The sequence below is a fragment of the Musa acuminata genome, chromosome BXJ1-7 (assembly GCF_036884655.1).
Source record: "Musa acuminata AAA Group cultivar baxijiao chromosome BXJ1-7, Cavendish_Baxijiao_AAA, whole genome shotgun sequence".
Lineage (NCBI taxonomy): Eukaryota > Viridiplantae > Streptophyta > Magnoliopsida > Zingiberales > Musaceae > Musa > Musa acuminata.
The window spans coordinates 35,442,618-35,469,498 of NC_088333.1; the positions used below are offsets into that span (position 1 = coordinate 35,442,618).

The 26,881-nt window shown below is 39.3% G+C and overlaps 3 protein-coding genes across 5 annotated transcripts; all 3 read right to left on the reverse strand.

Moving 5' to 3' along the window:
* Positions 1-2,810: 2,810 nt before the first annotated feature.
* LOC135584283 (E3 ubiquitin-protein ligase SIRP1-like) lies at positions 2,811-4,814 on the reverse strand. Of its 3 annotated transcripts, none has more exons than XM_065192554.1 (3): positions 4,403-4,813; positions 4,114-4,202; positions 2,811-3,980 (listed from the first exon to the last, which is right to left on the reverse strand). In XM_065192554.1, exon 3 carries the CDS (start codon positions 3,950-3,952, stop codon positions 3,047-3,049), a length of 906 nt encoding a protein of 301 aa, XP_065048626.1. In that variant the 5' UTR covers positions 3,953-3,980; positions 4,114-4,202; positions 4,403-4,813; the 3' UTR covers positions 2,811-3,046. The 3 variants fall into 3 exon arrangements, with proteins under 3 accessions (XP_065048626.1, XP_065048624.1, XP_065048625.1); XM_065192552.1 differs by having other exon boundaries at positions 4,278-4,813; XM_065192553.1 differs by having other exon boundaries at positions 2,811-4,202; positions 4,278-4,814.
* Positions 4,815-7,410: 2,596 nt separating this feature from the next.
* LOC103992164 (ADP-ribosylation factor 1) lies at positions 7,411-11,921 on the reverse strand. Its single transcript, XM_009411769.2, has 7 exons — positions 11,739-11,921; positions 11,275-11,433; positions 10,067-10,137; positions 9,647-9,766; positions 9,318-9,436; positions 7,814-7,895; positions 7,411-7,676 (listed from the first exon to the last, which is right to left on the reverse strand). Exons 2-7 carry the CDS (start codon positions 11,420-11,422, stop codon positions 7,674-7,676), a joined length of 543 nt encoding a protein of 180 aa, XP_009410044.1. The 5' UTR covers positions 11,423-11,433; positions 11,739-11,921; the 3' UTR covers positions 7,411-7,673.
* Positions 11,922-18,605: 6,684 nt separating this feature from the next.
* Positions 18,606-19,629, reverse strand: LOC135679992 (transcription factor CSA-like). Its single transcript, XM_065193968.1, has one exon. It carries the CDS (start codon positions 19,622-19,624, stop codon positions 18,620-18,622), a length of 1,005 nt encoding a protein of 334 aa, XP_065050040.1. The 5' UTR covers positions 19,625-19,629; the 3' UTR covers positions 18,606-18,619.
* Positions 19,630-26,881: the final 7,252 nt, after the last annotated feature.

The following is a 26,881-nucleotide window of genomic DNA, read 5'->3' on the forward strand; positions in this document are numbered from 1 at the left end:
CCACATATGTTTCTCAACTTTCTGGTAAAGAGCTGAGAAGTAATAATCCATGCATCTCATCATCTATATTCATTTTCATAGCAACCAACTTGTTTGCAAGACTCTGAAATAGGCTTATATGCTTAACAATGTTACCACCATCTTTATACTTCAAATTTATAAGCCTTCTAAGGAGAAAAATTATATTTCCCATTGCCTTTTTCGCAAAGAGGTTTTCTAACCTTTGCCAAACAACATCAGCTCTGGTTTCATCTGAAATATACTCATGCAAGTTTATATCCATCCATCTTCTAATATATGCAATGTCTTTTCTATGTTGAACTTCTCATTCTTTATCGTCCAATAAAACAAATCTTCCATCAAACGCCTCCAAGTGGAATAATTTGATGAGTTCAATTTAATCATATCATTTGACTGCTCTATTTCAATCACACAAAAAAAACTAGCACCAAATAACATGTTGCTCTGATACCACTTGTTGGGAAAAAAAACCTATTAAAGCGGAATATTCTTTTCCCTTTTTGTGTATCAAAATGGGTTCCTCATCAAAATATCAACTTGATATCCAAATGTAAATATCAACCAGCATAGCATAAACAATAGGGCAAATAATCAATCACACAGTGAGACCAAATCTTTTAACGTGGAAAACCCAATATGAAAAAAACCACGGACCATAGTCCACCTCAAACTTCCACTATCAATAGTAATGATAACAGGTTTACAATCAGTCTTCTGTAGAATAACTAGATGATCACAATAACATCAAGATTATCAATCTTGGCTCATATCTTCGTAGGATAGAATGGATTTCCTCATACGAGAATTTTAGATCTCATAAAATGGATATAATAGAAAAATATCTTAGAGAGGGTAAACTATAGATCAACACCGTTAGGATTATAGAGTTCTTCACATCAAATTTAGGTCAAAACTGATGATGTTTGGCCACCGATCGTCAAACAGAAAACTAAGAAACCTTACTTTCTCTCTCCTCTTTTCTCTGCACGCCGCCGCAAGCTGCACGCTCTCATGCACACACGGGCACGGGCTGGACCAACAACTATGCGTGAAGAGAAAAGAACAAAACTTATGGAGTCAGCTGAAGTGAAAGGAAGGGAGGAAGAGGAGGGAGGGTTTGAGAAGGGTTCTATTCATGTGAGTTGCTTGGCTTAATATCTCACGACGTTACTATTAACGACGCCAAGCTTTCATGCATTGAACACTAGAAAAGAAAGAAATCGAAATATCTGTCTTCTTTCGACAGCCATCCTCGGGTTTAATGAACCACGAGACTTCTGTATTGGACTGTCTTCTCAGTAATTGCCATACCTAAGAATAATACTGCACTATACGTAGCACAGTCAACCTTCAGAAACATTCATATATCCCTCACTTGATGCCAAGGAAACCAAAAAATTTAGGTGTAGGTTATATTGAGTTCTGAGTTGGAGTAGATCAGGAGTTGCACGGAGATGCAGTGGCAAGCAACCTCTCCATGGGAACCAGCAGCATCAGTTCATGGTGTGTTGCCGAGATTCACGGAAACCCATTATAATTGCATCAAGCCATTCATGTTCTTTACCACAACCAGATATCTGCCTGCACAAATATGCTGATATTTAACGTGTGCGTACGCCTGTCTCACTTGGAATTAATCATGTTTTCTGAGCGTAAATTGCTTTCTGCAAAGAAGAAACTATGATTGCAATCAATTAATTATATATGTCATGTCTTCCCCTGCACTTTTTGCTGTACAAGATGTTTGACAGGAACTATTACAAGTTCTTGAAGATTAAGCAACTAAATATGGATGAGACACTATTTGTTTTCCACCCCTGTTTATGAGAGTGTCTTTGGAAGCACTTAATTCCTAATTCATTAATCTCACCTTCCCTTGTAATTAATAGAAATGTTATGTTACTTTCTCTTGCTGATATATAGTAATTATTAAACATTAATTTTTCCGTGGTTTTGAGCCAAATAGCAACGTGAAATTAGCAACTTTGATCCTCCATGCTACGTTTTTGTACAGCTAATAGTGTTGTAGAATATTAAGAGAAAAATTGGTATGAAACTACACCTCCGGCCACCGTCGATCCATTATGACTTTCATTGGTGTGATCATTAAGCTTATGAGGAATTATTCGTTTTGAATGTTGGGCGTATCTATACAGTTTTATCCTTTCGGAGCATGTGAGCTCTAAAAGGTACCTATGAGGGTAAAAGAGATTTGACGAACTTATGAGCCCTTGATTCCCATACTCCTCAATCAACGTGAGATTAAATGGTCCCTTATTAAATTGGTGCTAGAAGGAGGCCTCGATGCCTGCACCTCAACCGAGTAAACTCGCTCCTGAGCTGTGTACCTCGTTTATGAGCCCTTAGCTTTCCTACGGGAATGAGCACTGATAAGACCATTTAATCTCATATTGATTAAGGAGTATTGGAATCAAGAGCTCATAAGTCCGTCAGATCTCTCTTATCTTATGAGACGTATTTTGAAGCTCACATGCTCCGAAAGAATAAAATTATATTAATAATTTATCAAGAGCCTACGAGCCCCACCAATGATTTGTCGTAGAAGTTTAGGTAAGGAAGAGCCATCAATGCTTGAGGATATAACCCATCAATGCTTTTCATATAAGTTCATCGAACTTTAACCTGATTTGATACCATGGTGCAATGGTGAAGCCTCTTCATGTATCTCTAGTAGAACATTCCTAAAAGCTTCGATCATGGCTACCATTGTGGATATGACTGTTCTTTGATACTGGAATGGTAGTGACCAAAGTGGGATAAGAAACAAATAATGAAGTGGTCTCTGCAGTTTAATGTCATGTTGGAGTAATGATTTTGATCGAAGTAGAAGCTGCAGAGTTTTCACAGTTGTTCGAAGAGAACTACTAAACGACGAGAGATTGAAATCCTCAGACAGCAGACACTCGAGAATCCAAAGGACAATGCAATTGCAAGCATTTTGTTCTTTCAGAATGCTAAATCAGAAAACGAAGCAATTTCGGCAGCAGAGATTGAGCGCACGTCTTCAGTTCTCATTTGGCTGCGAGCTACTTCCCGACGTCGATGATGATGGCGGTGGTGAGGAGGAGGAGTTGCTACTGCTTCGAGAAGCTGACAAAGGGAAGAAGCCATCGAGAGGCCATGGCACGCTTCTCCCATCCCCGACCGCCGCTCTGTTGCCACTACCACCTGCACTTGTAGCCTTCGGTCCATCGGCAGGCATCTGAAACCGGCAAACAGGGCAGGAACTATGGAGCTTCAGCCACGGCAAGATGCAGCCGCCATGAAACTTGTGCTTACAGGGCATCTCCGTGGCCTCTCCGCCAACTTCCAAATCCTCCAAGCAGATGGAACAGCTCGTGTTCTTCTCGATTCTCACTGTAGGCATAGCATCCACCGCCTCTTTCAGAGCCGGCGGCGTCCCGTACCGGTCCGGGTCGTTCTCCGCCAGGTGCTGCAGCAAGAGCTCCAGACCAGGGCCTTGCAGTTGGTCCGCATCAGATGATCCTTGCAGAATCAATGCCTGGGCGAAGGGATTGATGAGGATGACATGTTCCGTTCCCCTTCCGTGCTCCCTCTCGACGTCGATCCTACCCGGCTCCGATCGGTTCCCCTCCCGGAGGGCATGGAGCATCTGAAGCATGGCGGGGGTCCTCCTCCGCCTTCGGCGAAAGGCCTCGACTTCTCGGTCCGAACTCTCCCTTTCCACTTCCCTGTGGATTCTCCGGCGGCGCAGGGAGCCACCCCCGAGCATTCTCAGCAAGATCGGAGCCCATGGGGAGAGGGTTTGATCGTCCACGTCTTCTCTGCCGTCCACCTCTTCCACAAATCCACTGTCACAGTGCGGGCATTTGAGCTCCACTTCCGTGATCGGATTCACCAACCGAGAGCACATGTGGCACCAATATCTAGCAGCCATGCTCTCACCCATCTTTCGTCCTCAACGCCCCTTCCTGAATCTATAATGCCACAACAAAACAAGATGCAACGGATGGAAAAGGAAACGACAGAAGCTTACAATCTTAGCAAGATGGTAGATCGGTAAGAAAAGGAAGATCCAGAAAGATACGAAGCAGAGCCCAAGCAACTCACCAGCCAAATCTAAGTCTCCTCGCAGATATCATCCATGAAGGGAGCATCGTCTTCTCCAATTAATTCAAGTCAAGATCAAATTTTTACCACTGAAACACGCAAAAAAATGATTGTTGAAGATTATTCTGAGCCAAACAGGAGGCGAAAATGGATCAAAAACGTGCCCAAGAAGAGACGGAAGACAAGACTCATGGCATCAGAAGGATCAGTCACGCAATTGCGCCAGTGGCAAGGGAAAGTTTTGACGGAATGTTTTGGTGAGCAGAAAACACCACAAGGAAAGAAATACCCGTGGAGTTGTGGGCAGAGGCCGGAAGGATGGATTGAGCTCGGTGGTGGAGAGGGCGGAAGTCACAGGAGAGGAGGAGCAAAACCAATGGTTCTCCTCCGTCCCGATAGATTGACTATTGACTCGTGGGCTGTCATTTCCTATTTGTGCGGTTACTATACAAATGAACTGTGAAAGCTGTTCTTCTTTTTATCTCCTCCTTGTTTTCCGACTGCAAATCTTTGTTTGCTCGGCTTTCTCTTGAATCCAGACAGCCCACCTCACCTGCCTCCTCCTCCATCTCCATGTCCACATGTGGAGGCCATCTTATGGTCTCCGGCATCCACATCGATCTACCTGTCAACTCCATATTGGTGTCATTTGACCAGAGAGCTCATTTCTCTACGAGGAACAGATAGGGGACTGAATGCTTCTCGCTCAACCACCGGGAAGCAGAGAGACAGAAGATTAGGAATACTAGTGAATCATTGTGTTGTGTTCGACAGCGCTGATAGATTTATCTTTCGTATTGATTGCATTCAATGAATTTGGGAAAATGATGAGCTCGCTCTTAATTATTGTGGCAGGTGAGCCTCAACCTTTCAAGCAGGGGGGTGTCAGTGGATGGTAGCGTTTCTGTCTGAAATCATGTCAGTTGAGATGTATTTTTCAAAACATTAAATTTGATTAATTTAGTTTTTAACTATTTATTTATAAAACTGTAACATTGTGGTTTGAACAATCATTGAATATAACTCTAATATATCTAACTGGAGTTACGATAACAATAATTAATAAAAACTTATAGAAAACTATTATGATATGATTTTAAATTGATCAGTATTTTTTTGATAATTTTAATGTAATTAATAAAATTTATTCTAAGATGATCTAAATCTTAGATTGTAATCCTGTCGTATCCGTATCTCGAGTTAAAATTCATCAAGAACATAGTTCTGTTAGTAATAAAAAGTCAGTCATGCATAAATTGACTAATCTGCAGCCAATTGAATCCAAAAAATTCTGCTAAGCATAAAACTAGATGTGTAGTCACTGTTCACTAATTGCAACAAGATAATTATTGGAGCCAAAGATTTCGACTTCACCAATCCATTTGAAGCACAAAAGATTAATCTCTAAACCTTCTATTATAAGGATATTATCAATGCATTAGATTAAAAAATAATGATTTGAAGGAAAAAAAAAAGATTGTGCAAAGTAGACCAATAGAAGAATCGATGGGGTAGGAAATCGATGACGATGGCGCCATCACTAAGGCTCAATGGGACCCCTTCTTCTCTTCTACAATGACAACTGATTGTTATTTTCATGAAGACTTGCGCTCACGATCGTACTAGGTTAGGTTAGAACAAAGATTAGATAATGATGACGATGATAAAGATCACGATGGTGATAATCACCATCGGTAAAAAAGTTAACAGACATTAATGTTATATTAGTTGAATAGGGATCAGATGATTTGGAAAGAAAAGAATATAGTCCAATTCAAGTCAAACAAATTGATGGAATGTAAAAAAACAAAAGTTAAATAGATATTTTGATTATAGTATAACTTAAGAAAAGGGATGTCGATGATTAAAATGGAGTCCACAATCATTAGCTATCTTTTTTTTACTTTGTAAAAGATATTTTGATTATAGTATAAAAAAAAGATGTCCATGATTAAAATTAAATACGGGGTACGATAAAACTCTATTATTAATTTTTTTCTAGATAAATTATCTAAGTATCAATGATTAAGTTAGTTTCGAATGATTTATTATATATTTATATATTTTTGAATGAGCTATAAGATTTAAGGATCTATCAAAATGACTAAAACAAATAACATAGAGTCAGAGAAGCCAACAACAAAATGTCCAAAATTATGGTTTAGAATCCCCACTACCGAGTTGTTTCAGTAAAATAATCATAGTTAAAGATTCAGACACCAACTTTTTCGTTTAAAAAGAGTGGTAGAAGAATGAGATTTTTTTGTTAGTCGGAGCATTAGGAATTCAATTATTTTGGGTTTATTTGTTTTGAATTAGGGGCCATAGGAACCTGTTGTGCATTAGTATTTATTTGTTTTATAAAATCATATATATCTCAATGTCTAGCTAGGCGAGGTATAGAGAAAAAAACAAAAACAAAAAAAAATCTTTCGATGCAAAGAAGGTATACCAAAAATTCTTTAGTATGTTTAGAGACGTGTGAGTTTTTTCTTTTTTTGGAGATCCGTGTGATAAGATGCAGGAGGATATTTTGGGTTCGGGTTAACATAAGAATTAATTTTTTTCCTTATACTTGACTATTCTTATATAATGAGAATTCTTTTTTTTTTTTCTATAGATGTATATAAGAATTATCAAACCGTGTAAATTTTGCATTGATATTTCTAATTTATGTTTTATTATTAATTTATGAATATCTTGACATAGAAGATATTCTAATTCCACTGGATTAGAATAGCTTTACAAAAGTTTCAGAGCGTGATGCTGGTGTGGGAATGAATGTGAATGAGAATGAAAGAGAGATCAAAGCAATCAAATCTCTTTGATATGATCCAAATGGAATATTATAATTTAGTTTCTTTATTTCGTTTTTGTGGTCTCTAAATTTTGTACATTTTCTTTGTATTTTTCGTTGATGGAGTTTCAAAAAATCTTCTAAATCTCAAAAATGTCTTTATTGATATTAAACCATTAGATAGGATCCTGAGTGGTTTTGAACATAAATAAGATTGTAAACATGTAGATAGGTGGGGCTTTGATTTACTGAGGAACATAAAATATCCTCATCTTATTTGGACCTCTTGTTTAGTTTCCTATGCTTAGAAAGACCTAATGAGGTTGAGCCAGGCTCAGGACTGCATTGTGAACATGCACAGGAGGTCACATATCTCCGATGTCTCAGGAGCCATGAACGTAAAGTGTTCCATATCAATATTGAGAACTCTCATCCATGTTAAAAGTTTCTACTACCAGTAGGTGGCCATATTTCATGGCATTCAAGGGGAGCAGCTTGGATGTCGGAAAGAATTATCAGATAATAATGTCTACGAGCAGAAGTAGGATTCTCTCATCAACAAAGCCAACAATGTCAGAAAAAAAGAATACAGAAGACATGAAAACCTGTATAAGGTAGTCAGGACGTCCCTGTTTTACTGCAATCTATTACTTGAAGGTATTCTTCTAAATGCAAAAGGCCTTGGTAACCATGCCACGAAAACATATAACAAACCGTAAATGTAGATTACCACCCGCTGTTAAGTTCCTCGGAGCAACCATGGTCACTGTCATGAAAATTCATGTCAGCACACACATTATTCATGTAAGAGAGATTTCTTCTCCAAAGCAAGTAGAAAGAAATATGACTGAGCCCACCGCATGCATGCATGCATAGACTAACACAAGAAGGTAGATAAGATACCTTGCTGGCGATGTTGCTGGAGAGCCAATCAAGCCCCTCGTACAACCCCTCACCAGATGTGGCACAAGTGCTTTGTATATACCTGACCGTGATAAGTGCACGTAAACAGTTAGCAGCACGAATTACCTTTAATTATCCAGTCAATCGTATGTGATATCTAACATTAGAATGTGGAAACTCTTTCGGAAAGACAAGGTCTAGAATTGCAAATCAATACAAAAAAATTAAGCATATAAACCAGATACAGCTTTCAGAAGCTTTTTATTCTAAGGATGTTCTGATATCCAAGTCTATTGATAATCACAAACTTTGTTGGTTAAAATGCTACTTTCTAACTAAAGATGGTCAGCACTGCATGATCAATGAACGTACATTCTAGACAGACAGACAGACACTAAGTTATGTAATCTGCATTGCATATACATACCCTCTCTGACACCATGACAACTACTTTTACATATAAATAATTTATTGGCATTTCATTGATACAGATACGAAAGGTGCTGAACAGATGCATGCAGATATACTGAAGAAACATGCCTACGGTATGTACTATGGGAGGTCATAATGGAGTTTGACACACAGGAGATAACCTGGGAATGGCAGACAAACATGACCATTAATACACAAACATTATTCATTAAAGACCGAGAGGAAAGGCAATGGAAGTGAACGAAATGAAACACAAGAATCAACCAATTACTCCTACCATGCTAAGCAAAAGTAAATGGAAGATATGGATGCTTTCCATGTTCTCCTCTTTTCCTCACCCAACAGGGACAGACACTGGGCACTTTGCAGTTGCATGGTGTCAAAGTAGGCTGTCTAGTTGATCTCCAATTAACAAATTACTCAAATTATCAAACATAAGAAAATGTCTCTTAAAAATTCAGATATGTTTAGCATGATCTGAAAGATGCAGACTGAAGAACTAAAGAAACCAATGACATGGCATTGATTCCATCAAAAGGTTGAAAGTTGACCATAATAATTTCACTGTAAGGAGCCATAAACTGGGATACTGTGCCAGGAATTGTCTAATTATGTGGCATGAAATGTGCCAGGAACATGTGGGTCTGAAACTATCATAAGGGTTCCATTTTTTTCCTTTAACAGACACATGGATCATTTTTCTGAAGAGAGAGAGAGAGAGAGAGAGAGAGAGAGAGAGGGAGGGGGGGGGGGGGACCATGTTGCAGTTTTATTTTTAGTGATCTTTCTAGTTAATTTTTGACTGAAACCTCAATTTCCAGATTTTCTGAACAGCAGATCCAACGTAATTCCTCTTAACTTTGGAATGGGCAACTGAATGCTAGTCGTCCTTTACTGGAAGAATCAACAGAAGGCTATTTAACATTATTTCATCATCTAACGTATGCTTGATATAATTCTTGTAACTTATATGCACCCATGCTACAAAGTAGATTCCATAAAATGAATAGTAATTTACTTGACTACTATAAAATCAAAAGAAACTTGTTAACTCGTAAAGTGAAGATCTTACCAGTGTCGCTGGCGCAGGGAATGCAGACCAAGTTTATCCGTGATTTCAGCAGCATTCATTGCATTTGGAAGGTCTTGTTTGTTAGCAAACACAAGCAAGACAGCATCCCTTAGTTCGTCCTATCAGTACCATGACACACAAAATGTAAGTGCCAAACAACAAAGTTCTCTTCACTTGTGAATAATTTGGTGGTAGAAAGTTATTAAATGGGATGTTCTCCATAAGAATGTGGAGAAATTCTACATAAATTAGACTTTCCAGGAACTGTTATGCAACAACAGATTTACCAAAAATTTTATGTGGCATTTATCATCACTAAAAGAGGTTACCTCATTCAGCATTCTGTGGAGTTCATCCCTTGCCTCAACAACACGATCTCGGTCATTGCTGTCAACCACAAAAATAAGACCCTGTGTGTTCTGGAAGTAATGCCTCCACAGTGGTCTAATCTGTTCTTGCAAACAGCAAGATCACCAAAAAGGTAATTAAGAAATATACAAACAAGTTATTCATCAATAGACCAATCATACTGAGAGAATGAAGGTACTTTCTGCATGTAAAGTGTTTAACATGTTATGCGACACATGAAGATGAGCATACCCTAGACACCCAATTTTGATCACTTATCCAAAAACAATAATCTAATGTAGGCAAATTAAGCTAATAAAACAACAATATCTAAAATGAACAGTTTGTTGAATATTCATAGTTGCTTAGATGACAAAAAGCAAACATAATCAAAATAGTACCTTGTCCTGACCACCAACATCCCAGACAGTGAAGCTGATGTTTTTGTACTCGACAGTCTCAACATTGAAGCCTGCATTAAATCCAACATAGTAATTTGATAAATAAATTCAAGATTTATAATTTTGTAAGCATAACATCTTAATTGTTCTAAAACACCAACAAACCCTTCAGATCATTCATAATTAATAAAAAAAATCATGTTTTCACTAGCTAGCAACAAGGTCAAAGTTTAACATACTAAAAAATTACCCTAATTGCCCATCTATGGAATACATAAACATATTTTATAATTCCAATATTCATCCCCAAAAAACCTCATGTACTAAATTAAAATTTTCTGGAACTGATCATTTCAAATATAGGGTTGTTTGAAAATTAAAAAGTTACGCATAAAAAATTCATATTTAGATAAGGAATAAAATGGAAGTACTAAGATAATTAAATATTCCATGTACATTTCCTACAGTCCACTCAATCCAAGAGGTATCAAAAAATATGAACAGAAAGCTCCAAAAGCTATTAAAACCAGTGATACAATCATTTAATTAAATCATACAGGAAAACAATATATAAGAGGTGCCCAGCTATGTTTGTCACTTACATGAGCAATGGGACGAAAATACTAAATATATAGAAGTTCCATAGAAGACCATCACCTTCAGCAATTTCTTTCCTAGCAGTTCAAATAGAATATCCCTAAAAGACAGAAATAATGTATCGGAGTCATACCCAAGGTTGCTAGTGTCTTTGTAGTAAATTTTTCTTAAAGACCTTTCCCCAAACAAAAAATTCATTTCGACGGGTGTGATAAAAAGAAATCTCATCAGTTCAAATTTGTGTAACATGACTTTTTTCCTCGATTTTTTCTTTCTCATTCTCATGCAGGTAAACTGAAGGTTATTGGTGTATTCTTATGCATCAAAATGACTCGTGTCAGAAATCTGTAACTTTGCTTTTGAGCAGATAGAAACGTAACATGAACACCACATATTCATGGTACAAAACAATTAATGTTCACATCCACATACTGAATATTTCACCATCACAAGTATTGCAAGATCACCAAGTCATCATTCAGACATGAAACAGGAATCCAAGTTCTACAACAGATCCAGCCATCACAGAAACAAATAAGAACAATTTTGATTTTAAGGATATCAATGTTAAAAAGAGAAGAGCAATCTCAGTATAGACGAATAATACCCACCGATGGTTGGAATAGTGGTGACAATCTCTCCGAGCTTGAGCTTGTAAAGGATGGTCGTCTTACCAGCCGCATCAAGACCGACCATCAGTATCCTCATCTCCTTCTTCGCAAACAGGCGGCTAAAGAGCTTCGCGAAGGTGAGCCCCATCGTTCCCTCAGCTATCATCAGAGAAACATCAAGATAAATAAATAACCAAATATACAGATGTGTGGATCAAAGATCCAACAGAAAAGACCACCGATCGGAAGCACAAACATATATGATCTCGAATTATACACAAAACCAAGAAAAAAAAAAGAGACTAATATTCCTCAAGGTTAAAAAGAGCAAGATCTACACGGATAGAGTCCCGATTCGATGATCACCGACCACAAAAGAAGAGATCAATGTAAAATTTAAGACAGAGGAAGCAGATCGAGGATCTCCGTGATCCAAAATCAAGAAGTGGAGGGATCGGGATCACCTGCAGATCGTGGAAGGGCGGTTGGCGGCGGAGGCCGAGCGATCGAGGGCGACAGAAATCTCCGCTTCTCCTCTGCTTCCTCTTCCGCGTGGAGAAGAGCGAGGTTGGAAACAGAATAAATCGACAAGCCGACTTGTCCGGTTGACTGCCAAATCGTGTTTTGCTACGTGAGGAAGGGGGCGGATGACAGGTGATAGACTGTAACGGCCGAAATAACACTCTTTATAATAATATATAGTGATTTCGTTATATATACGTTACGTCGGGTAGGAATGACGTGGCAACTGTTGTAACAAGTTCCTTTCATTATAACGGCTGTTGAATAGAACATCCGCCGGTCCTCAAGTCAAATAGATCTGCAAAAGGCTATTGTCCCGTATATGATAACAGACGCCGTTACAGATTCTGATGACAGAAACTGAGACAGTTTACAATCCATCTATCACCATGCCGGTTCATCTTAGAACACATCAGCCAGATATGTATATAATTAGATCAGTTAACAGGTTTAGCTCCTTCCCGGTGGAGTATGGCGATTATTAGCACCTGATATTGGGTAATCGCTGATCTCCACGTTCATCCTGCCGCCTACGACGTCTTCTGTCGCAGCGTCGTCTTCCACCACCTGTGACCGATCGGTTCCCATATTTCATCAGTCAAGTTTGGTAAGACAACATTCACATTAATTCAAACTCGAATAACTACTGACGAGAAGAATATGAAGGCAAGCTGTGTTCTTTTCCGAACACAGCTTTGTATCATCAAAAACAAATATGACCATGAGTTTGTATTTTTCCGTATAAGAATCAAGACCTCTTCAAAGATTGTCTTATTTTTGGTACATATTCTAGGATAAGACACGCAGATGACAGTTCATATACTGCTTACTGGAGCATACATAGGATATTTGCCTATGCTTTTATCGTTTCATGTCATGAACACGATACCTGTAAAGCTGCTATAAAACTAGGAGATCGTATGAGAAAGGAGATTGTCAGATGTCATAAGTTTACATCTTTTGCGGTCCAATATTACATACCTTCAGTGGTTCACTGATTGTTGCAAGGTCTTTGGGTTCTTTCTCTGCACCAACAGAAAGAAAAACCAGATGACTCATCGAAAGAAGAAGAAGAAGAAGAAGAAGAAGAAAGAGATGTAGATGAGTACCAGTGGCTGGAATAGCCTGGGAGGAGACGAGGAGGTGAGACAAGGCCAATAGAATCACAAGAAGATGAAGCGAAACCCTTTCCATTTCTCCAAGCACAAAGCCAAAATGGTCGCCTTTTAAACTATGTTCCCTGCCACTGGCACTCTCTGTCTGATCGCCTACCTTCCCTCCCTTGGGTGATAAAAAAGTCAAAAAGCTGGACGACAAACACCCTGTGTCAATGCAAATGGACATGGACCTAACAAAAGTCTTCCTTGTCTTTTGGCCACTGGTGCTCACGAAGGAGATGAATCTATTCATCTGAATATAATTCTCAACGCCACCTTCTACCCCAATGACAATATCAAGAAACGCATCATGTCGTCTACCTGAGTGAGTTCGGCTGCAGTTCATTTGGGTTTACATGGTGTCAGCTACGTCAGGTCGCGTTCACATCAACTGGTTCTTTCTTGATATACAATAAGGTTCAATCCAACCCTACTCGACCCATCAACACCCCTATTGAAAGCCTGGCTTACATCTCAATCTCTCTTGCTTTGAATGATTGTGTGCGAGCCAGTTCATCTCAAGCACATCTTTTACCTGACTGCAATCTATTTTTTCTAACGTACTTTTTTTGAGTGGTGAGTGATGAGTTGTAGTTTTAAATGAGAAGCTGTTACTCCATGATTTCTTCTTTCCCTTCCATTTTGAAAGCTTTTGCTTAACCTGATGTGATAATAGCCGCCCACTACGTGATGCAGCTAATCCGGACGTTCATACATGTTAGATGTTGAGTCTTAGACGAGTGCACTAATTTTAAAGAAAGAAATGTCAAAAGCTAATTGCAAAACGTATTTCTGAAGTCAATCCAAATCGTGCATATATTATTGTGAGCACGGGCTAAGCAAACCCACACACCAAGTCACACTAAAACATATATTATTCTGATTAATGATGCCATTAAGATTCGTGCTTGGCGCTATGAACCACAAGATTTTCATCCCTGTACAGTGCACAATAAAAAGGGTTCCTAATCCGTAATTGGCGAGCGTTGCCTCAAGAAACGAGGCGGTTGACCCGGTGGCGTTCATAATATATGGGCGATACCGGCTTCTACCGCACCGAACCCGCATTTATAGGATCATCCTCTTTAGAGGACGACTGCTTTACTGCCCGTCCACCTGTTCTTGCTTCTTTTACTTCATTTCATTCAATGCCTCCACCCAACTCTCACAGCCCATGGCCTGATCTATTCACCTTCTGAGCTCTCACTAAACCCACCTCAAGTAGCAGCAGCAGCAGAAGCAATGGCGAGGTTTCTTCTTCTTGCACTTGTGTTCGCTTCAGCCCTTGTCTTCCTTTCCTTCCCTGCAGGTGCTACGGTTTGCTGCTCCTTTTTCTCTTCTTTCTTGTCGTGATCATACGCTCATCATGGTTCTACTTTGTTTCATGCTTCGGCTGTGCAGGACTGGGGAGAAGGGTGCACGTCATGAGGCATTACGAGACATGGAATTCTCCTGCCCCGTTTGATACTGTTAGTGATCTCTTTAGCTTCTTCTTTGTAATTTCGAATTCTTTCGTTGGATTTATTCTCGATGTTGTTGGGGATATTTCAGGAAGAGACAAGGATAGGGAGAAATATGATGGAGACGGAGATGGACTACCAGGATCCAGGAGCCAATACAAACCCCAGGAACGGAGCACTGTTCGACAACCTCACACCACCTCCTGTCCATTAGCTGTTCCACATTTCTTCAGTAGATCTGCTCTCTCTCTCTCTCTCTCTTCATAGATGTGATCTCTTCTTTCTCTCTTCCCACGACAATAATTTTGTGTGTGACGTACTCAGCGATGCCTTCATCACAATATCCAGTGGTTTAATCTGTGTTTCTTCTACTTCGATCTTGTAAATTGAGTTGGTAATGGGGCACAAGAATTATCCAAGTTCCTCCATCCATCACCTTGCAGCTGTTGCATGCAGAAGATGAGCATCCCCGGGCGCTGCTTGATCATCTCTCATCGTGCATAACACAGCACTCATAGAAACCAATTTGTTAATTGCAGCGGTAGATACAGATAACTATTTGAGGAAGTGCAGATGCATCGATCTACTTCACCTTTAATAAAGAAAGGGATGCATGAATGATCTGCTAATCTTCATCTTTAAAAAGTGGTATTGATGCAATATAAAAAATCGGTGATCTTGTCCAGTGTATCACTCACTCATAGTCAAAGTATATTTTATATGTACGAACCGACAAGCCTGTGTGCATATAATATCCTAACTTTGAAGATTCACAAGGTACACTTCCTGTCTCTTCTGCCAGTTCCATGTGCAACGCAGGTGGCTTAACATAGAAAAGTTTGCCTCGATGTATGTTATGTTGCCGAAAGAGTGCCAAAAGGTGAAGAACAACTAAATGCACATAAATGGAGCATAAGGCGATGCTTTTTTTCTATGGTCAGTCAGGTGTGGAAGACGACGAGTTGATCGGGTCTCAAGATCAGAACAGCACATGATTTGATTAAGAGAGTTAGGAAAATGAATCCAGAAGCATGATATGCTCTCCCAAGACTATATATTGTCCTTGTTGGATCCAAGAATTGTTCTGAATGATGAGGACAGAAGTATGTTAGTTGTTCAGCCTGTGGAAGACAATGTAATCCAAGTGATCATTTTGGCCATAATAGCCGGAAGGGTATCATAAAATTAGTCTAAATTTTCTTCAGCCCCAGTGTTCTTCTAAAAGAACTCAACACATGAGATAATGTGCTGATAACCCATGAACGGATCACGAATGAACACAGGAAAGACTTTTCTTGCGGGTGTGCAGTGACTGTGGGCCCTAAAGTAAGCTCAATTATGACACCATGGGAAGAAAAGCTACATCACTTAGATTTGCTCGAGGAGATTGATGGATGGTGGAAACATGCGTCACTACTACACTTCTGTTTGGTTCCTGTATTATTGTGAACTCATCCGAACTTTTCGTCGTGGAAATGGGATTCCCTGTCTCAGATACCGAAGAAGCTTACTGCCATGATTTGAAACCAACACATGTGTGACTCGTAAATGTCTTTCCTGTGATGAACAGTTACATTAAACCAGGAAAATGGATCTTAAGAAGTTCTTTCAGGTCTGTGGATTCCTGCTAACATGAAAGCTTGGTTCTCCTGAAGCTGTAGTCACTACCAAAAGTTCTAATTGGACCAGTGGGTCACTGTCATATGCAGGTAGAGTGATGAAGGAACCAGTGATACGATGTGCTATTTGTGTGTGGATAGAAAGAAACAGTGGCGTCTTCGAGAGGAAGCAAGAACCGAATCATGGTATAACGAGGAGAATTGTGGATGCAGTCTGTATATTGTCGATGAACACAGGTTGATGGTTCCTTCACAGAAAGGGGAACGTAGGTAATTTTAATTGCCTAATAGGGACTCTGATTTTAATTAAGTAGGACGTTTATCACGATATCATAATTAATTAGGGGAAGCATTGATTGAAGTAACAAATTCAAGTATCTTTGGATATCGAATTGAGACCTGACTAATGAAAAGGGACATGACTCTGCGGTGTACGAATGTTTTCATATGCTTATTGAGCTTATGCATGCTATTCATTAACACTTGCATAGGGAGAGGGCATCTGCAAGTGTAAGAACAACTGTAGACGATCTCATCATGTTGTACCACGGAGCTCATAGCGTGTGTGCCCAGCCACTCCTGCAAGATCATGATCACTGTTCTGTTCCCACACGCAGCGGCTACAAGACAAGATTTGCCGGCTTTATGAGAGAAAGAGAGATTAGAGAGGAGGGAGGGGGAGGGGAAGGGGAAGAGGAAGAGGAAGAGGTGGTGGTATGACACCCTGCCATGGTTGTCTAGTTGTTGAGCATGCACAGCATCTGCCCACCCTTGGCCTTAAATGCATGTCAATTTGCCGTTCTACAAGAGGGAGAAGATGTGTCTGACATCTGAATCCTGCTGCAGGAGACCCACAAGCAGGAATTAATCATCTCCTCTCCCATATTTGCTCAAGCTTTCTATTTGCCTGTTACTGACAACTTTTTTCTTGGCGTTGTTGTAATGTGGAATAATCGATGAGAAACATGAAAAGGATTATTTTTTTCTGTAGGGTGATCTGCTCCCAATCTAGCAGACTGATCTGGTGGACACCACCAGCTGAGATTGTGAACAGAGTGTATGAACTTTTTGGTACAATGATCATAATTTCATGCACAAGTACTTTCTTGCACTGTTTATCTTATTTTAGATCCATAAATATACAATTTATCTTTAAATTCTCATTTTTAGGTTGATCCGATTGAACTATCAGTCCTCTCAACTCTCTCTCTCTCTCTCTCTCTCTCTCTTTCAAACATTATAAACCATATCTTTTGTGGTTTAAATTTATATGCATTCATCAGATTACTACAGAATGAACAACGTAAAAGGCAGCAGCAGTACATGAGAGCATGATTTATATTTCTTCTGTTGATGGCTAAAATGGATACAACTTTCACTCATTTTGATACTTCTATGTCGTAAAGCTGCATATTTTACTCCACTTAATGTATATTTCAGTTTTTATAATTACATTTTTAGATATCTATATCCTCAGGAATAATGTTGAGTAGCTAATTTGGCTTATCATTTTAATTATGATTTGATGCACTTGTATTATGTCTATATTTTTTATTTTTTTACTTTTTAATAATTTTATTTTTCTCCTGTTACTAGAATAAGATCAAACATCAACACGGTGGAGTCTCGGATTTGGTTGATCACGTCGCATGTTTATTTTTTTTAAAAAAAGATATAATTATATGTATGATAAAAATAAAAATATTTTATCTTTATAATGAAAAATACTTGGGAAGCTCTTAAAAAAATAATCTGTATTAAAATAAATAGTTGAAAATAGTTAATCTTCCTAAGATTCAAATGGTATAATTTTTTCATTTATTTTTATTTCGTACAATATATTAACAACACCATTCTCGCGTACATAAGAAAATAAGAACACTAAACATTTTGCATCCGAAAGGATAAAGTGATATTGAAATTAAGGGAATTTATAATTTTTAGAACAGACTATACTGCTGCTGTCATTATTTGATGGAATTAATAGATCCTTTTAGCGAATCAAAATAATATCTAGGGAGCTTTATTCTTTAGATAGTTATCAAGGGATAAGTCTTTATTTCACGAATTGTTTTTTCCTCTTAATCTAAATCTTTCAGCATGAGGAAATCAACAAAATTTAATATCCCGAACAAATATTTTAGATTTTAGAAATTAGTAATATTTGTATTAGAGACCAAAAAATTCAGAATTAGAATATAAATGGGTTTTTATGGAGAAAATTGTGCAGGGCAAGTCAAAGTAGGAAGCTGAGACTTTGACTGCGACCACAACAGTAGGAAGTTTTAGTCAATTATGGGATTTGACTCGAACCATTTCTTTTATTCTCTTCAAAATGATCTGCCGAGATCGTGGCATGTTCAAGTCTCACAAAGTGGTGGAGGCTAAGCAAGTTTTGCCTCCTAACTCAGCAACAATGGTGTCTTTTCTACGATGATGACGTCTTGGTCCCCAACCACGCGGCTTCCCCGGCTCGCCTCCGCATCCTTCTTCTCTCCCTTCTCGGGCCTGCCTGCCTGCCTTGAGTCCTTCCCCCCCTTCCCCCCTCCAATCCCCCCCACTCATCGGGCTCCTACTCCGAGGAAATCTATGAAAGTTGGTGAGACTGCGGCATCAACGTGGCTGCTCTCGCTGTTGTCTTCAGATGGTGTCTCAGTGGCAGACTCGTGGGGTAAGTGGTTCGATCGCTGCACCGCCGAGCCGACCGGAGAATGATGGTTAAAGCCCACGAAGGGCTCAACAGTCGGCATGTCCGATGACATGTTGCCGTAGAAGCTTTCCTTCTCGTGAACCTTGTTATCTGCAAATGCTCAGAACCAAACACGACTAGAGAAAGAGGAAGTGATGCCATCATAAGGTCTTCTTTTAGGTTTAAGCTTAGTCTTCTCATGTTTTGCCCTCTTTCCCTGCTTAGCTTCTTGGAGGATCTACTTGTGATTTCAACTCCCATTTTGAGAAAATTTAACGGTGAAACCCATACATGCAACAATAAATGTGTCGTATTTAAGGTAGAAGAAGACTGAGAACAAGCAGTTGCACTAGCGCATGGTAGAAGAGGAGGAGGTGAGGATAGACGGCACGTACCAGAGAAGAAATCGAAGGGTGTTCCTTCAGCAGAAAAGCCACTGCAATTTGAGAGTGAATCCCCCGAGTAGTGCGGCATGTGATGAGCGCCAGCGGAGGCATCAACGGCGGCAAGAAAAGGAAAGGAAGGAAAGGAGCCGCTGGTAGAGCCATAGGCTGTTCTTGGTGCTGCTGTGGCCTTTGCTGCAGCAGCTTCGTCGAGTCTGTGGTGGTGCAGTACTTCTTGGCCAAGCTTTCTCCTTCTATATGCAGCTGATTGCTCCCTATACTTCCTGGCCATGACGACATGCCAGTGGTTCTTAACTGCATTGTCGGTTCTACCTGGAAAAAGCCTCGCAATCATAGCCCATTTGTTCCCATAGAATCTGTGAGCAGTCATGAGCTTCTCCTCTTCCTCCTCGGTAAAAGGCCTTCTGTTGATCCTGGGGTCCAGCTGGTTGAACCATCTCAGCCTACAACTCTTCCCTTCAGACCCGCAGAGGAACCCAAATGACATAAGATCAAACATCCAAACAGCAGCACAGTGAGAGCTTCATGTCAAGCTTAACAGTTGCACAGAGAGAGAGAGAGAGAGAGAGAGAGAGAGGAGTCGGTGTAGGTGACTTGCTTATTACCTGATCTGCCTTCTAGCTTTTCTGCTATGAGGTTCCAGTTCTGAGGGCCATAGAGGGCTACCATTTCCTTGAGCTTGGAGTCTTCAGCAGGTCTCCAGTGGCCTCTGGCGCAGACCTTCGACTGTCCGCTGTCAGCAGCACCGCTCCCACCGGACGGATCGCCAACGACGTTCTCATCGTCCGGGCTATCATCTTCGATGCCTTCGGCCACCAGGTTCTCTCCATAACAGCACTTGGGGTGAGCCACCTCACTCTTCTCACGCCGGTTCTCCTGCAAGCTGAGGCAGCTGTCAGTAAACGGAAAGGTCCAACAGGTAGTCCGCGAGCCCTTGCTGCAGTACTGGTGGCTCTCCGCAGAAGAGGTCGGGTTGATGGAGAGGGAGGCCGTCTCGGCCACGACTCCTTTGGATGAGGAAGAGCAGGAGGAGTCGGCACGACATCTGCTCGCCATGCCTTGTACTTTTTCACCAGAAGGTCGAGGGCCACTATATATGGCAACGAAGGAAACCAAGGAAAGGGAGAGAGACGGGAGGGGTGGGGGGGGTGGGGGGGGAGAGAAACGAAAGAGAGAAGCGTGGGTGGGAGCAGAAGCAAAACCCAGAAACAGCAAAGAGCTTCAGCAGAAAAGCCACACAGCTCCTCCTCGCATTTCACCGGCGTGGTTGGCCCAGCTGTCACGCTTTCACTGCTTTAACAACCCCCTCCCCAGTCCTCCAGAGGACCAAGCTCTGCCTCACACGTGTGGATGTGTCTTCCCGTCACCTGTGTGAGATGCATGCTTACATTTCCACTTCATCTCTGTCTGCTGCTCCTTCTCAAACTAACCTAATGAATGCTCGATCCTTTATTCCTTGACAAAAAAGAGATAAAAAGAACTCATGCTCATCCCCGTGTTGCGCGTTTGTATTATCCCTGCCACGCTTACCAAGGATCACTCACCCCCCCCCCCCCTCTTCCCATTCCCCCCTCCCCCTCCTCTGCAGTAATATATTTTGTCTCAACCTCATGTGCAGTAAGTATGATTTCTCGCTTGACAACGATGATGATGATGATGATGATGATGATAATAATAATAATAATAATAATAATAATAATAATAATAATGGGGAACAGTCTCTAAAAAGGCATTGCCTTTCAGCAGGAAAACAAATGCCCTGCAGCATTTGCAGATATCGTGCAGAACAGCTCACCACCACAGCCATCCACCGTTGAATCTAAAACTCGGTCTGCTCGATCGAGATTCAAGCTTCGGAAAGAAGAATTAAGAAACATAATGCAGGGGATTGAGGGTTCTCAGCCACAGCCACACCCAATCCTTGCAAGGTGCCAAGCAGAGTACACCCAAAAGAAAGCACACAAAGGGCCTACATGTTTCCATAAGAAGAATGTACCGTGCCTGCGATCACATGGCCTGAGACACTGCTCAACTCTCTACGTCAACAAAAGAAAGAAAAGAAAAGAAAAGAGAAAACACCTCTCCATTTGAGGAGGGGGGCCTTTGCTTCTTTGGCAGCAGCACTGTTCACTCTGTAAAATGGGGATGACCCAGTGGCAGTTGGTTTATTGAATAGTGCACCAGGACTGTACTCTTTCGTACTGCACAATAGAGAAGTGAACAAAGGCGCTGCCATCAATATAATAGCAGAGGGTGCACCATTTCTGGAGAGGCTTTGAAGCCAAGCTCCTCTCCTCTCCTCTCCTCTCCGATCAACAGATTTCATAAGATTCCCGAACCAGCGCAGCGCCCCCTCTCTGTCTGCTTTCTAGCTTCACTGTCATACTAAACATACGCAGTTCTGAGACAATAGTGTCCCGTAGTGAATGTATGATCCGGCTGCGTTAACAACTGAGAAGACCATTACCTGCCCCGTGAATGAAGCAGGCGAGGGAGCAGCTGTACTCTCATTGCTGGATCACCTCCCTAAAAATTAACAAAAAGCTAAGCACACCATCCTATGCTATAATGTTGCCACCGATTAAGTGCGCCATTTCTGATGGATTCATGGCGAGGATTGTTGTCCGGAGAATTCCCTGCACACATCGGGTTCTCAAGGCTCCGTCCAGAACCCTCGTCCTACTTCGGTCGAATTAATTCTCTAGTGTTTTATCTTCTTCCAGATAGATGGACGATTAAGATGATAGCGACAAAATGGGGGCGGGAGGGAGACGGATCGTCTTTTACCTCTACCATGCACTGCTCCTCGCGTACAATTCGCATTCAAATCAGTGAAGAACAGGCATAATCAACATGAATTATACAATCACACCACATAACCAAAATGACAAAGAAATAAAAAAGTACTATAACGAACTTCTTTTGCTTCTCTCTTCGGTAAGATTGTTTTCTTAAAAGAAAAATTATAAAGTTTTATTGATAAATTGATAATAATTTTTTTTTAAAAAATATTATTATTGATGAAATTACCTTGTTGACATTAGTACAAGCATCGAAGTTTGAATAATATAAATTCTTTCTACTCTTGTACGAGTGCTCGACCAATTAATTACGTGATTTTTTTCATCGTACAAACATCCATCATAAATATCAAATATAAAATATTTTCAACTATATTCAAAACTCGTTATGAGGTAGGAGATCCTCTACTTACGATATCCACGTAATACGTCTCATTATTGACTCGGTGGAGATCATCCTTATAAGTTAAGTGTAATCCTTCGGAGACAACTTTTGCTTCACATTAATTAATTATTATCCCGCTTGTTAAATTATCTACAGTACAAAAAATAAAATAAAAATACTATCGAGGTCTAGCAATGAACCCAATATCACCATCACAATCAGGATCTTAAGAATCGTGATAATTTAATTTAATCCAATTATGAGCTGACTTTGTCCATTTAACATGGTAAGAGCAATTTCCATAGGTTTAGTCGATTTATCAAAAGTAGAAGATAATTTTAAAAAATAAATAAATAACAAAAGGCATCAAATTATTAAAAATAACATAATTATATCCCATAAGACCTATAAACCTATAATAATAAAATATCTTCATAAAAAATCATCAAAATATGATAGAAGTAAACCCTCATTAATCAAAATATGATCGAATTGTAAATCAAGTCGTTTCTCGCAAAAAGATTAAAAGTCAACGAGATGGAAGAAATAATATTTGTTCAATATATTTTAGATTAATATTATAAAAAATATATAGTTTGTGCTCACATATTCCCAACATCATAAGCCGATTCGATATCGAGAGGTGACAATCAAATAGCTTCAAACAGAATACATTCACTGTAGGCATAATGGACAGTCCCCGTATGTACTATCACTCATCCCGTATATCCTGAAGTATTGTAAGAATCGAAAAGCCATGACATTATGTCTCCGGAAACAAAGTATAAGTATCTGCTTCGGAGGAAGGGGCCAAATAGATCTTGAAGCTGTTGAGAATTCTAACATTCATGGGAATAAAACTCATGTATCATGTTGTAAGATTATGTGCAGAAAATAAATAATTTACAGAGAAAGAGGAATAAAAAACACAAGAGAATAGTGTCTTATGATGTATTAATGGTTCACAATAAATAACAAACGATTATTCTATTAATAATTGTCTTATGTTTCTGACAACCAAGTTGTCCTCAAATTCATTATGTGAAGGAAAAAGAATTGAGGATGCCATACTTTAATATAAAAGAATGGAGCTAATTCACAAAGATTTTGCCAATATAATAATATTATGTATAATTGTTTTACTATATATTTATATAATATATAATAATTATAACATATATTTTATGACATATTACACAATATCATATTGTTGTACACTTATATGTTAAGTTTTATATTTTGTGTGTAGTATAAACTCATTTTATAATCAATTTGATATTATAAGGTTATATAATTTAGTAATATTACTATAAATTTATATGATTTGATATTATAATGTTTAAAATTCTATGTTGTGAGTCTCAACTTTTCAATCCTTAATGATAAGAAATCGAAGAAAATTATCGTTCATACCTTCGATATGCTCTTCTTAAAATGACTTATTTTTTAATCCACCGATGTTTCTCTATCAATGTGGATCTCTTATATTAATCATCTATCTGTTAATTGTTTCTACTATCTCATCTTCTTTTATGATTAGATCGGCTCTCGTCGACATCATGATTAATTCTTCATTGACAATGTCTCAAGATCTTTTATCTATTTAATTATTCTCTCTATCGTACACGCACGCTCTCTATATTTTCTCTACTTAGAATCTTTCTTTTCTATTTACCTCCGTAGAATCTCTCTCTTCTATTTCTCTCTCTACAATACTACTAAAGAAAGAAAACTTAAGGGATACTGATAGAGAGAGAGAAAATCAAGGAGTGTAGATCGAATTAGAGAGAGAAGAGAAGATGTTGTTAGAGAGAAATAGGGGAGAGAGATAGATGAAAGAGACTTTTTAGAGAGAGAAATTAAAGAGAGAAGTAATGGTAGAAAAAATAAAGAGAGAGAAATGAAAAAAATCTTGACACCATGTCCAATTGATCACAACATTGACGAAGAGCTGATTGTCAAAAACACAATCAATAAATCAGATTATAAGTCATCGACGGAAGAGTTCGTCACAACATCTCGACAAGTACATAGAGAAGATCAAGAGATTAAAATTCCTTGCACCTTTGTAACAGTAGAGTAAATATATGAATGATGATTTTCTTCGTCATATACCAAATATATTTTTGAGCACCCCAAAAACAATTGCAAAATTCCTCTTCGATATGCCTAAAACCCACTCACTTACCCTCATGTTTAGGTTTCAAATATTTACCCCTCAAATTTTAAACCAAAGATGCCACTTTTACATAATAAGTTTTGAGACTTAAAATCCAATCCAATAAATATTCTATACATAATATATTATATCATATTCGTTAAAATCACTTTTAAATATCTTAAATATATATATATATATATATTCATTGAGCCATTGCATCGGTCCAACCAATGCAACAAAAGCAACAACAAAGGTTGAGAAGCTCAGTACCTAAAAGCAACAAAAGAACTCCATATTGTGATAGCATCCACGTTGTGGCCTACATTTCCCATTGCTAATGTTATGGAGAATTCAAGAATGTGATCAAAGGAGCTCTCATATATATTGAAAAGTAGAACTAATTGTTTAATGGAAAAGAAATAAATTTCATGAGCGTAGAGAGCAAGGAAAATAAGAATAATAATGATCATAAATTGACAAAAAAAAAAACAAATAGCTATATCGAGTATGATGGCGATGTGACTTTATTGAATGAAGTTGAGGAAAGCAATAAAAAGGATTTTTTTGTGGAGATAAATTCTATTCTCGGTAGGAGTAAGAGGATATTAGAATCCGGTATTTTGATATTTAATTTAAATCATATTCCTATGATGATTATAGGAATTTATAGAAATTCTTTTTTTTTGCTATAGCAATTCATTTTGATTTAGAATTTATTCTCATATGAGTCACTGTAGGAGAGATTTTTAGATTTATAAAAATCAAAACAGAGAGACTTATAATCCTATCTATCTTTAAATAATTTGATTTACTATCTTAATCATTTGAGCTTCAAAGATTGAGATATCTTTTGACACCTCAACTTAGTACGAAGTATAACTAATATGATATCAATATTGAATGTTATCAATCATAACTTTATGAAAGTCACAAGATACGTCAAATCATTCACAACATCTGCGAGTATTAGAGATGCTTTGTCGGCATGCCCATGATATAGTTTCATAGATTTCGATTGGTTTCGACACTAATAAAAGACAAATGTAGAATAATACCTCGATTCATTTTGAATGGATATCACAATCAGATTTGGACCTAACACCATCATATTCTTCGTGATAGTACTAAAATTTAGATGAGTCCAAAAAGACGACCACAAAAACATGCACGGATCGAATCTAAACCCCCACTTGTCTGAATGATGTGCGGACCACATAGCTGTGAATTACGTGGTGACTGTTTGGTCAAAAGTATGATGGACAGTAAACACCCAAAGACGAAGCTGCATGCAGTGGTTGTCACGCATAGTGGGGATGACACAGGAAAAGGTAAGCTCATGTTTCACTGAATGCCATGCGCCCGAGACGTTCGCATCACCGCTTACTTGCGATCACGTGGCTGTTGTCCCACTATTTTGGTTCTTTGGTACGCCGAGGAAGCTTTTACTCGGTGTAGACTCTGCCCCTGTCTTGGATAACACACGGAAACAGTGCAACTCACGGACTCTCATGCAGTGCTCCCCTTCGGCTTCTTCTCTTCCCCTCGGAACAGTCGTGATGCAGAGGAATGAAGGTGAGGGGGCCTTTCTTACTACCGTTGCCCCCTTGCTGCTTCACTTTGAGATGAACGAGAAGAGCTGCTGCATGCACAGAATGACGCTTATTTCTGATAGTTCATGAGATGAGAACATTAAGGAAGTCAACAATAGAACAAAAAGGATCATCTTCGTTTGGCATTTCTATCCTGCACACACGCAAAACCAAAGAGGAAATGCTACACCAACCCGATTGCCTCAGCATTCATGAGACCGAGGCTGAGGCAGACCAGTCACAGATCCTTGTCTGCCCTCACTGAGTCCATGTCGTCCCCATTTAATGAAAGACCAAAGCCATGTATGTACCTTGGACCACTTCACCAGTGGAAGAACACTCGACTCCGCATACTGCACTGCACTTCGCAAAGAGGGGACATTGTCAAGGCACTGTCCATCCAAAGGCACGGGCACAGAGAGACAAAGATAACAACCGGTGACTCAGTTAATGCATGCCCTTTTTTCCTGGACTAATCGTCACGCAGGCGATGACAGAAGCCTACGTGAAGTTATTTGATATCGGTCTTATTCTATTCTATCATGCAGAAGTTTCCAGGATACGGACTCTATTCCGATCTGGCTAAAGCATATATAACATGAACTGTTCCTCATCGCAAGAGGGAGGGCAGAAGATGAAACCTTCAGTTTCCAGGGTCTGAAATCAATCTGACATTCCCAAAGACCCGCCCGACGAGAAGGAATGTCTTCCCGGTATTCAATCTGATGATAAGGATCGATAGGGAATCCAAGTCCATCGCATTGCGTTCTTCGCAGCAAATTTACTGCAGCTTTTATTGCAGATTGGGACGAAGGTCGGC